Raw genomic sequence first — 12,903 nt, forward strand, 5'->3', positions numbered from 1 at the left:
TCAGAACACTAGCGGACCTAGAGGGGGTGTTCTCATTTTTGGATGTTCTTATGGTCACAGTCCCGGACTGGACTGTACCAATGGACATTGCTCGAGTAAATATGTAAACCTTTTGGGACAATACAGGAGCAGTTCCAATGGCTTCGGACTGATCTTCACTGATCTGCACAAGCGACCATGGCAAAACTGGTGGAGCTAGGCCTCCAGATGGTTGACCACCTACCTTATTCACCAGATCTAGCTCCCTCTGACTATCATCTGAAGAAACACCTCAAGGGTACCAAATTTCACACCATTTCTGAAGCCATGGCTGCTACTGATGACTGGTTTGAGGCACAACCGAAATCCTTCTTTTTGCAAGGCTTACAGAACTTGGAATACCGTTGTAAGAAGTGTGTTGACATCAGTGGAGAGTATGTGGAATAAATGTAAAGTTTTATCTTCCTATCTCGTTTCTCTCTGGGTAAAGCCAAAGATTTATCAGCAGCTTATCGTATATAACATCATCAACACACAACCCGAAAATGTGTCACCAGGGTACATATAGAGATGGAAAGAAAATCTCGGGATCACATTCACTCCTGAGGAAAGGGAAACAATATTTACTATCACACACTTCTCTTCTATATCCAGCAAAATACAGGAATCGGGATATAAGGTCCTCTCTATGTGGTACAGGGTTCCCTCCCGCCTACATAAGATATTTCCCTCTGTCTCCTCTCTGTGTTGGAGGTGCGGGGCAGAACAGGGGACCTTGCTGCACATTTTCTGGGAGTGTCCAGTGCTGACGGGTTTTCGGTCGGAGGTTTGGCGGATTGCTTCTAAGTTCACGCATTACCCGTTACCAAAAACACCAACTTCCTCCTGCATCGTGGCGATATTCCCTTATCTTTGTACAAAAAAAATCAGTGGTGTGCTATTTGGTGGGCGCAGCGAGATCTTGCATTCCTAGACTTTGGAGACAAAGGCCCCACTCATGGTGGCTATGTGGCTTAATACAGTTAACTGGATTATGGAGATGGAGGATCCTACAGCATCATTGAGAGGTATACAGGAGAAGTTTCGGAGGACCTGGTACCATTGTATAGTGTTCCGGGATTCTGAGGAATTCAGATCCTTGCTCAACCCATGAGGCTTGATTTTCTTTTCTTCCCCCTTTTTTATTTTCATCTAGGTTCTATTTTTGTCTGTTTCCCTAATGTGTCTCATCTGTTAGGAAGAGAGTAATATACTGCAAAGTTGGGACATTAGGTCCACAGTTAATTATATGTGTTTTTTTGAATTTTTTTTTGTAGTGTTATGCAGAGGGTAGTATAGATTAACTGCGGGTCATACGGGAAATTTTGACAGTTGAACGCTTTATTAAACGTTAAGAGTATAGCTGTGATATAAGGAAATTTTATCACTGTTATGTTGTTTTATTCAATATTCTGTAAGTTGTTATTGCAGAAGATGACTCATTTGTTTATATTTAGAATGACGATGGTGATAGATAAATAAAGAATTAAAAAATAAAATAAAATGTCTTGATGTGACGTCACCCTAGGAGTCAGTCATGACTTGGTGCTTGCACCAGGGGACTTTACCTTACTAGAAGTTACATTTTTCTCATAATTTGTTAACTTCTACTTTTTGCTTTTCACATTTTTATTTGACTTTTTTTTATTATTCGTGTCAATAAACTATTTTATAACGAATCTTAGAAATATTTTAGCAATTTTAGATGCAAATGGGAAAGGAATATGCAAGCACATAAGTTATTTGCTTGGATGTTTGATTATGTGAATGTGGTCAATGGAGACATGATGTCAGTGACATTTGTGGTCATACCTATACCTTGTTAATTTTAAGATTGGAAGCATGGAAGTGTTAAAGTGGCAGTAGGGTGCACAACAGAAGTGAGAGAAATTAAATCTGGATAGATTTAATACTCTACTAAGTTTTGGAGGCTTTTGATCAATTGTACGTTTATTTTTTCTGATACTGAAAAACTAATGACTCGTACTTAATTTACATTTTGAATGGAAATTAAATAGAGGGAAGAGTGATGCCTGACTTCATAAAGTACTGTATATAAGTGGAAAGTACTTCTAGTGTAGTCTGAAGCTCCTGTATGGATTTTAAATTCCTTCAATGCAAACACTGGCTAATTAATACCAGAATACATACAACAGTGAAAGGTAAACAATTAAAAAATGTACCAATGCTACATTTTTTAATACCATCAGAAATTGTACCTGTGTGCTCCGTACACACAATCTTTGAACATAATAGCAAACATTCATTACATATATTGCAATAAACTATCTGCTATTTGTTTTTTTGTTTGGCTTATCTGATAATAATATATTTATCAACATTATTATATTATAATTTATATCAAGATGTGTTGGTTTTAGTTTGGAAATACTGTATAAATAGTGTGTCATGAAAAAGATTGATATAAAATGCATTGTACAGCAAGGGTAAAAAGGCTACAGGCAACTAAACCATCAGTGAGAAAAAGATTGTTGGGTAACTGTCACAAATTAAACTTTAACTTAAAAAATACATCTAAATGATGTACTCGTACCTATGGCATTGTGCATGGTGGCTTTTTTTATTATCTATGAAAAAATAGACTAAAGCTTGCTTAATGCTTATCAATGGGGGTTGCAAACTTAAATTTCACTTGTTGAATATTACGTCCACCTTCTCAACCCAGATTTTTGCTGCTACAAATATAAAACAAAAAAAAAGCAAATAAACTTTCATTAAAGGAGATGTCCCGAGGCAGCAAGTGGGTCTATACACTTCTGTATGGCCATAATAATGCACTTTGTAATGTACATTGTGCATTAATTATGAGCCATACAGAAGTTATAAAAAGTTTTATACTTACCTGCTCCGTTGCTGGCGTCCTCGTCTCCATGGAGCCGACTAATTTTTGGCCTCCGATGGCCAAATTAGCCGCGCTTGCGCAGTCCGGGTCTTCAGCAGTCTTCTATGGAGCCGCTCGTGCCAGAGAGCGGCTCCGTGTAGCTCCGCCCCGTCACGTGCCGATTCCAGCCAATCAGGAGGCTGGAATCGGCAGTGGACCGCACAGAAGAGCTGCGGTCCACGAAGGTAGAAGATCCCGGCGGCCATCTTCAGCAGGTGAGTATGAAGACGCCGGACCGCCGGGATTCAGGTAAGCGCTGTGCGGGTGGTTTTTTTAACCCCTGCATCGGGGTTGTCTCGCGCCGAACGGGGGGGGGGGTTAAAAAAAAAAAAACCCGTTTCGGCGCGGGACATCTCCTTTAACCACTTAAAGACTGCCGAGAAACTATAAATCTTCAGGCAGTCTTTTCCTAAGGCTGCCTTCACATGGGAAGAAAATCGGGTGAGATTTGTGTATTGCGACATGCTCAAATCTTACAAAAATATGAACCCCATTCTTTTGAATGGGGTCATACACATGAGCAATGTTTTCCTGTATGGCACCGTGATGTGAGAAACAAATCGCAGCATGTTCTATCTTTCTGCGTGCTCTCTCATCACAGCACTCATTGTTTTTAATTGGGGCTGGCGGGAGCATTGTACCACATGCTAGTTGCACGTCATGCAATGCGAGGTCTCTCATCGAAAACAATGGGAGAAAGTCCGCAATCAAACATTCAAAGGGATCCGAGGCTCTTTTGCCATAAAAACATCTTGCATCCCTGGAGAATTCACATAGTGGGGAGCGTGATATAAGGCTAACTTCACATGGGGAAGCGCAATATCGGGCCATGAATCATGGACCAATATTGTGCTCGCCGACATGTGAATTCACTGCGGATGCGAGGCGTTTTTATGTCAAAACCACCTTGCATAATTTCAAGGAAGCTGTCAGCTGCGGCGGACAATCGTGGAGTTTCTCCCATTGTTTTCAGTGGGAGACCTCGCATCACATTGTGTGCACCTAGCACGTAGTGCGATGCTGCCACCGGCCCTATTAAAAACAAAGTTGTGTGAGCACACAAAGGGATAGAATATGCAGCGACTTGTTTCCCGCATGCATCTGTCAACGCACAAATCTTGCACGAGTTTCTTGCCCGTGTTAAGGCATCCTAACTCTGCTTATAAGTCTTAGAACATTCTTGCAGAACTCCTCCCTAGAGTCCACGCTGTGTAGGAGCCCCCATAATCTCAGCATCTAAACACTGCTTAAATCACAGAGCTTTGGTCTCTAGGCATGTGATCGCTGTGACAGCCAGTAACAGCGATCATAGTGAGAAGGCACTGCTGTGCCCTCTCTCTACATCTTGGAACTCGGACAGCTTATCTGCCGGCTACCCTGCAGGCAGCTCTGTGACCCAGCTGTCCCAAGACAGCTGAAGACGCAGGGCGTTGCCTAGAGACCCACAGAGACTAATCAATGTGATCTCTGGACATCACTGAGTAGAAAAAAGAGGTTCCCAGCAGCACAGCATATATCCTCACATAGAGCCAGGCAAAACAGTGTGCAAAAGCCAGTCAGGAAGCCTAAACCAGAGAGGCTCCAAGGGTGCAGTCAGGAATAAGGAAATAGTGACTGGCAGCATTCAGCAATGTAGAAAAATACAAGATTTATTTCCCCATTACAAAAATTACGGCAACGTTTCGGTCGTAATAGACCTTCCTCAAGCCAATACATATCATACAAAGTGCACCATATATATAGGAAATGTGAACACCATTAACCAATGACATACAAACATGCACAGGAGTGTCTCATCACTGATTACCTCTCTCCACACGTCTCAGCTGTTATCCGGCGCATCGTTGATGATGTCATATGAGCCTCGTGTGGTGCAGAGTGCAAGCTCTCGCCTACGACCTGGAGGCCGCAAGCTCGATTCCCACAGGAATCAGGTAGCCGGCTCAAGGCCGACTCAGCCCTCCATCCCTCCGAGACAGGCAAAAATGAGAACCCAGCTTGGTGGGGGGCAATAAGCACTAATTACCCGAAAGCGCTGCGGAACAAGCTGGCGCCATACAAATACCATGATTCGACTTTTTTGATGTCATCTTTAGTTGACCTCCTCACACATTGGTGCGTCCATCTAAGTTGAACCGCACCCTCTGCACATGTGCCGAGCTACAACTATCGCGAGAACACGCTCTAAGCCACAGTAGGGCACAGCGGCCATATCAGACATGGGCAAACCGCACTAAAGGTGCGTCTGCGCATGTGCCGGTCGTCGGGCCCAGCGACCACGTCAAAAATGGGCAAACCGCACTGATGGTGCGTCTGCGCATGCGCCGGTCATCTGTCATCACAGAGGCCGATACTCGGTCCCATCACCGCGCCACAACCTTACTTCCGCATTCCACCTATATATTATATTATCTACTCGGATACCTCCTCAGTGCATTGGTCACCCGTAGTGATGCAATGCAAAGTGTCAGGATCGCCGATCATGCGTTACCACAACTGACACTGACCGCATACCGCATAACCTGCAGCATCTACTGAGAGGACCCCGATGTATATATCTTATCTAATAATATACATTCTCACCCATAGAGTATGAATGGTCCAATGTTAACCCAGGAGGAGGTCAACTAAAGATGACATCAAAAAAGTCGAATCATGGTATTTGTATGGCGCCAGCTTGTTCCGCAGCGCTTTCGGGTAATTAGTGCTTATTGCCCCCCACCAAGCTGGGTTCTCATTTTTGCCTGTCTCGGAGGGATGGAGGGCTGAGTCGGCCTTGAGCCGGCTACCTGATTCCTGTGGGAATCGAGCTTGCGGCCTCCAGGTCGTAGGCGAGAGCTTGCACTCTGCACCACACGAGGCTCATATGACATCATCAACGATGCGCCGGATAACAGCTGAGACGTGTGGAGAGAGGTAATCAGTGATGAGACACTCCTGTGCATGTTTGTATGTCATTGGTTAATGGTGTTCACATTTCCTATATATATGGTGCACTTTGTATGATATGTATTGGCTTGAGGAAGGTCTATTACGACCGAAACGTTGCCGTAATTTTTGTAATGGGGAAATAAATCTTGTATTTTTCTACATTGCTGAATGCTGCCAGTCACTATTTCCTTATTCCTGACTGCACCCTTGGAGCCTCTCTGGTTTAGGCTTCCTGACTGGCTTTTGCACACTGTTTTGCCTGGCTCTATGTGAGGATATATGCTGTGCTGCTGGGAACCTCTTTTTTCTACTCAGTGATATCTACAAACCAGATCCAGCTTGCACCTGATACAGGCACAAAATGGAAAAATACCCGGACTCTGACAGACCAGGTAACCCTGTTATTTTTTCGTATTCGGATGTGGATGTTAACAAGATTATTGCAGGAGCTACACGCAAGAATAGCTATCTAGAAATGCCAACAGTGGATATGTTACTACGGAAGTGGGAGATGGAAAATAAAAAGAACATCTCCCTATCTTTGCACATGTCCACACTATGTGAATATTTTAAGGTAAAACGCATTCCGAGAGGGCTACGCCCACATGTGCGCCCGACCTTAATGGCAGATAACAAGACATTTTGTTCAAAATTTGAAGGCATAGTGAATAAATTTTCGTTTGACATGATTGTCTTGAATGTTGAGTTCTTACAGTTGGAGATTGCTGAGAGTACAGCTCGCATATCCTCCTTGGAAAAGAATATTCTAGAGATCTTGACACCAGAGGACTGGAATAAACATAAGGAGAAAAAAACAACATATCTCAAACGACATCAGGAGGAATTGGAGAGTATAAAAAAAACCAAGTGGTTTAGGGATGTCGACGATTATGCTTATGGTCGTGTATTTTGTTGGCAGACATCAAAGAATAAAGTCACAGATCCCTTTGAATCGAATACCAAACAAAGACGACAACGACGCCGTCAACCCAGGAATAGAAACCAATTTGGGTTCTCATCTCGTGGTTCGATTTCAACGGATGATTCGGCCAAGAATGATCATGTGGGTGCCTCCACATCCTCTTCTTCTTTTTTAGGCCGTGGCAATCCAAACAGGATGAAGAGAAAAGAGGGACCTTCCGGTGCCGCCGAGGCGGACGAAAACATCACAGGGCATACAAGAGATCCCGACGGGGGGATGACCCGATCCACGAAACGACCACCACTGATGGACTTCAGGAAATAGTGGATGTTGGAGCTTGTGAACCTACCAGTGACGGTATTGTAATCAACATTTCTTCCAGGGTATTGACATCAGATGAGACGACTGTATTGGGCAAGGGTCTATCATTTTGCTGTGTAACTTCTATGAATTGGTTTGATCTTAATCTTGATGTACAGCGTTTATTCAGAAATTTAAGGCTTAAAAACCAATTTTCCTCACAACCATCATGTACGGTTGCACAGACCACTACACCGGGGTCTTTTTCCCTGGTTGGAACTGGTCTTCGCAACAAAAGTACGTATCAACCACCTACATCAAATCCTCAAATTGAAGTATTTGCTAAATTAGTATTAAAAGATATTGAAAAACTGAGATCCAAAACATTGGGTAACAAGAGGAGGCTTAAGAATAACCTTAATATGAGGGAAAGGAAAGCCCTCAATTCTCTTGCGCAGGATGATGCGATTGTGGTTAAACCAGCCGATAAGGGTGGAGCAATAGTCGTGATGGATACTAGTATGTACACAACAGAAGTGTTCAGACAATTAAATGATGAAAATGTTTATGAAAAATTGCGATCGGACCCTACCATACGGTTTCAATTACAATTAAGGGGAATGTTGAATGAGGCACTATGGGCAGGTTTGATCGATAAAAAGCTGTTGAAATTCCTTGATATCCAGCACCCCATTGTTCCCACTTTATACACCCTCCCAAAGGTCCACAAGGATCCCCAGAATCCCCCTGGGAGACCGATTGTTTCAGGCAGAAACTCACTCTTCTGCAATATCGCACGATTTTTGGACAAGGTCCTGAGGCGTTTTGCAGATGAGGCGGATTCACACATCAGGGATACATCTGACTTTTTGAAAAAAATTGCATCGTTTGATATGACCGAAGATGTTATTCTGGTCACCTTTGATGTGACTGCGCTATACACCTCTATCAGTCACGATAAAGGGATAGATGCCGTCAGACAATTTCTGATGGCATCGGATATGTCCTCTGAGTGCATGCAGTTTGCCCTGTCGCTGCTGGAGTACATCCTCCGCAACAATTATTTTTTGTTTGGGGGGGTGTACTACAGACAGCGACAGGGCACTGCTATGGGCTCTAATGTGGCGCCAACATACGCCAACATTTTTGTGCGCCAATTTGAGGAGAAGTATATCTATACCTCCATATATGCGGCGTCGTTGGTGTACTGGGGTCGGTACATCGACGACGTGTTTGCTCTATGGAAGGGTTCGCTCCAAACATTACAGGAATTCCATACCTTTCTAAACGCTATTTACCCAGAACTTCAGTTCACTATGTCTTACTCTATTGTGGAAATCCAATTCCTTGACGTTTTGATTAAAAGACAAGGAATGGGATTGGTAACGGATCTTTACACAAAAAAGACAGATCGGAACAGTTTATTGCTCTATAGTAGCAACCATCCGGTCGCCATGAAGGACTCACTACCATGGAGTCAACTTTTACGAGTGCGAAGAATAGCACACGATCAAACCATTGATTTAAGATTGGATGAGATGTGTAGGAGGTTCCTAGATAGGGGATACCCTGCACCAATCATCACAAAAGCTGCCATACGAGCTAGGGCAATACCACAACAAGATCTTTTGACACCTAAATTAAAGAAACAGACAATGGACAGGATTCCGTTTGTCAGTACCTTTAATAATCTTAGTGGAACCGTTGGTAACATTATCAAAAAACATTGGCCACTGCTGACATTAGATGGGGCTGCAATACCTGAATTTAAAAATAAGCCTATAAATGCATATAGAAGAGGTAGAAACATAGGTGACCAACTGGTCCACTCACACTTTGCTTCACACAAATCAGCCGTCCAGAGTTTCTTTAAACCCCCTAGAAAGGGGAACTTCCCATGCCTTGCCTGTAGTTGTTGTAACAATTTGGTGAGGGGTGACGAATTTCGGCATCCTCTCAGGGGCAATAGGTACAAGATACAGGGGAGATATACTTGTGCTTCACCATACGTGATCTACCTCATCACCTGCCCATGTGGCCTTGGGTATGTGGGTGAAACCACTATGGAGGTGAGATCACGTATGGTGAAGCACAAGAGTACAATTCGGACGGAAAATCTACAATTACCTGTATCGCGACATTTTTTGGAGGCTAAACACAACATCAGCCAGTTCAAATTTAGGGTCATTGATCATGTCCCCGTACTTCCACGGGGGGGTGATAGAGAATTTTTATTAAAAAAGCGTGAGTTAAAATGGATATACGAGTTGGACACCATGCACCCAAAAGGACTTAATCAGGAGTACATTTTTCAGCCGTTCTTGTAAATCTTGTTACACACATCAGTATATGAATTGTACATATGTTTTATTAATGAATTTTTTATGGGTATATGTGTAATTGTATTTTTTTTGGTTTGTTTACACAGGTTGTTGGTCTCTCGCTGGTTCCCTCGCCACACGTCTGAGATATGACGGTCCATTATTTCATCATCTTGAAGAAAAAATATAGATTCATGCATAGTGATGTATAGTATCAATAAAATCACAATTTGACTAGGCAGTTAACAGTTGGTGTTCTGTTCTGTTTTATTGGTTTATACAATGGGTTAACATTGGACCATTCATACTCTATGGGTGAGAATGTATATTATTAGATAAGATATATACATCGGGGTCCTCTCAGTAGATGCTGCAGGTTATGCGGTATGCGGTCAGTGTCAGTTGTGGTAACGCATGATCGGCGATCCTGACACTTTGCATTGCATCACTACGGGTGACCAATGCACTGAGGAGGTATCCGAGTAGATAATATAATATATAGGTGGAATGCGGAAGTAAGGTTGTGGCGCGGTGATGGGACCGAGTATCGGCCTCTGTGATGACAGATGACCGGCGCATGCGCAGACGCACCATCAGTGCGGTTTGCCCATTTTTGACGTGGTCGCTGGGCCCGACGACCGGCACATGCGCAGACGCACCTTTAGTGCGGTTTGCCCATGTCTGATATGGCCGCTGTGCCCTACTGTGGCTTAGAGCGTGTTCTCGCGATAGTTGTAGCTCGGCACATGTGCAGAGGGTGCGGTTCAACTTAGATGGACGCACCAATGTGTGAGGAGGTCAACTAAAGATGACATCAAAAAAGTCGAATCATGGTATTTGTATGGCGCCAGCTTGTTCCGCAGCGCTTTCGGGTAATTAGTGCTTATTGCCCCCCACCAAGCTGGGTTCTCATTTTTGCCTGTCTCGGAGGGATGGAGGGCTGAGTCGGCCTTGAGCCGGCTACCTGATTCCTGTGGGAATCGAGCTTGCGGCCTCCAGGTCGTAGGCGAGAGCTTGCACTCTGCACCACACGAGGCTCATATGACATCATCAACGATGCGCCGGATAACAGCTGAGACGTGTGGAGAGAGGTAATCAGTGATGAGACACTCCTGTGCATGTTTGTATGTCATTGGTTAATGGTGTTCACATTTCCTATATATATGGTGCACTTTGTATGATATGTATTGGCTTGAGGAAGGTCTATTACGACCGAAACGTTGCCGTAATTTTTGTAATGGGGAAATAAATCTTGTATTTTTCTACATTGCTGAATGCTGCCAGTCACTATTTCCTTATTCCTGTGATCTCTGGACATGTGACTGCAGTGATAGCAAGTCACAGCAATCACAGTAAAGTGATTAGTTCCAATGTGCATTAGTTCCAATGTGATCTAGAATTATATTGAATTCTGTAATTAGATTTTGCCAATTGACAGGGCTAAAGGTCAGTGCAATCTGGAGTAAAAATATGCACCTTAGGCCTCGGTCACACGGGCGTTTTTTTGCGCGATTTGCGGATCGCATGACGGATGCGCATCCGCAAATCACGTGACCGGGGCTGACGATTCGCTGACAAATCTGCACCTAGCAGCGTTTTCAGCGAAAGGGCCCGATCAAACGAGCGCTGCCCGCTCTCCTCTCTGCCACAGCTGTGGCAGAGGAGAACAATGTTCGCCCATTGAATTCAATGGAGCCGGCAATACAGCCAGCTCCATTGAAAGCAATGGGCTGCCGGCAAGCGCTGTATGAATTTTCGGGGACGGGCTTAAAAGATAAGCCCTTCCCTGAAAAGCATCCTGAAATAGTGTAAAAATAAAAAAAAATGTATACTATTGAATGACAGCTGAGAGTTGCCTCTGATTGGTCCCTGCACTCAGCCAATCAGAGGCAGCACTCACTCACCCATTCATGAATTCATGAATGGGTGAGTGAGAGCTGTCTCTGATTGCTGAGGGCTGTGACCAATCAGAGGCAACCCATTCAGCAGGCGGGGATTTACAATCCCCGCCTGCTGAATACTACAGAAAGCAGTTCAGGAGAACTGCTGGCCGGGCGCCGACAATTCATACAGCGCTTGCCGACAGCCCATTGCTTTCAATGGAGCCGGCTGTATTGCCGGCTCCATTAAATACAATGGCCGAACATTGTTCTCCTCTGCCACAGCTGTAACAGTGTCTTTAGTATATGTTCTCAATGGGGTCGGCGCTGCTGCTGCCGGCCCCATTTAGTGCATATATAGAACACAACGATTCGCAGAACGCAGATAGTCGCGTTCTGCGAATCATTGTGTCCTATAATTTATCGCACATCCGCATAAAATACAGACATGTGCCTGCTCCCATTGGGATGCATTGGTTCTATATATCTGTAGATCGCAAGCGCGTCTGCAGATCGGACCAAAAAATGCCCGTGTGACCGAGCCCTTAGTCATTCATTTCTGCTGTTTTAAAGGCAAAATCCATGTAAAAACATGTTGGAGTGGGCGAAATACGCAGGTGTAAGGAATTTTTTGTTGCATAAATATTCAGTGTCAATTCCCATGTCAATGAGTGCTCTGCCTTGGTTTTTTAGGTGTATTTGAATGAGTTATTATTACATACACAATAAAATTCTTGGCATCCAAATCTTAGGGAATTCTCTAGCACAAAAAACCTGAAACCTTAGACAAGGCCAGACTAAAAGTAAATCATTGAGGTGATATGACTAATTATGAGAACCTTACAAGTCAAATTTACAAACCCACAAACTTTCCTTGAATATATACAATCTTCAGACTTAATGGATGTATTTCAAATATTATTTACCTTTACAATTTCCTCTGTATGCAATCTCCAACTGAGAATCTTTACACTTAGCTCGTTGAAATTCACACCTGGAAAGGAATGTTCTTCCATCAGAAGCACACAAAAGTTTAGAGGGAGAGCCTGCACAGTCCAAATTGCATTCCTTGTCTTTGTCTTGATCCACTCTTAGAAACTAAAAAAAAAGTTATAAAGAATGAACAGAACTTACACAGTAGTTCTAGGTAAATGAATATGCTAAAAGGCTGATAAAGATATTGTTATGTGGATTATAAGATAAATGTGATAGATTTCTTCTGATATCTTTGAGATCCATTGACCTTCGCTGCCTTACATATTGCTAAATACACAATGTCAATGAGCAGTGTCCCCAATACAGCAGTATTAACCCTTCAGCTCTATGTGCTTAATAATTTAATCCTTATTTGTCCTCTTTAATGCATGGAACAAAGCTGTATTTTCTCTTGTAACTGGTCCTGATATGAAAAGAGAAAAAGAGAAAATTATTTTAGGTTGGTTTCACACCTGCACCCGGTGTTCCACTTTTCTGCTCTATTTTGGGAACAGGAAAGGGAAATCCCCACAGCCAAGCGGTTCCATCTCAGCACGTAACTAAACAGCGTCGAACGAACCTCATTGACTATAATGGAGTCCATTCTTTTTTTGCCCAGCTGCCTGGGTTTTGGAAGGAAAAAAAACACTGCAT

The 12,903-nt window shown here is 43.4% G+C and overlaps 2 protein-coding genes across 2 annotated transcripts in view; one reads left to right on the plus strand and one right to left on the minus strand.

The window, feature by feature from the left end:
- Positions 1–12,903, minus strand: part of SMOC2 (SPARC related modular calcium binding 2) — a 441,990-nt gene that overhangs the window by 302,329 nt on the left and 126,758 nt on the right. The window contains exon 2 of the mRNA XM_066595994.1: positions 12,201–12,372. Within this exon, the coding sequence (XP_066452091.1) occupies positions 12,201–12,372 (172 nt within the window). The remainder of the gene's footprint in view (positions 1–12,200; positions 12,373–12,903) is intronic.
- LOC136620919 (uncharacterized) lies at positions 5,992–9,640 on the plus strand. The gene is made up of 3 exons (XM_066595995.1): positions 5,992–6,862; positions 6,949–7,130; positions 9,502–9,640. The coding sequence occupies exons 1-3, from the start codon at positions 6,213–6,215 to the stop codon at positions 9,582–9,584; spliced, it is 915 nt and encodes a 304-aa protein (XP_066452092.1). The 5' UTR covers positions 5,992–6,212; the 3' UTR covers positions 9,585–9,640.

The sequence above is a fragment of the Eleutherodactylus coqui genome, chromosome 3 (assembly GCF_035609145.1).
Source record: "Eleutherodactylus coqui strain aEleCoq1 chromosome 3, aEleCoq1.hap1, whole genome shotgun sequence".
Classification (NCBI taxonomy): Eukaryota; Metazoa; Chordata; class Amphibia; order Anura; family Eleutherodactylidae; genus Eleutherodactylus; species Eleutherodactylus coqui.

Bases quoted from the DNA above. Each gene is read 5' to 3' on its own strand.
- LOC136620919 (XM_066595995.1), top strand. From the start codon at position 6,213: ATGGAAAAATACCCGGACTCTGACAGACCAGGTAACCCTGTTATTTTT. The intron at 6,863-6,948 runs GTTCTCATCTCG...CTTCTTTTTTAG, and splicing joins AGGAATAGAAACCAATTTGG to GCCGTGGCAATCCAAACAGG. The intron at 7,131-9,501 runs GTATTGTAATCA...TTGTTTACACAG, and splicing joins TTGTGAACCTACCAGTGACG to GTTGTTGGTCTCTCGCTGGT.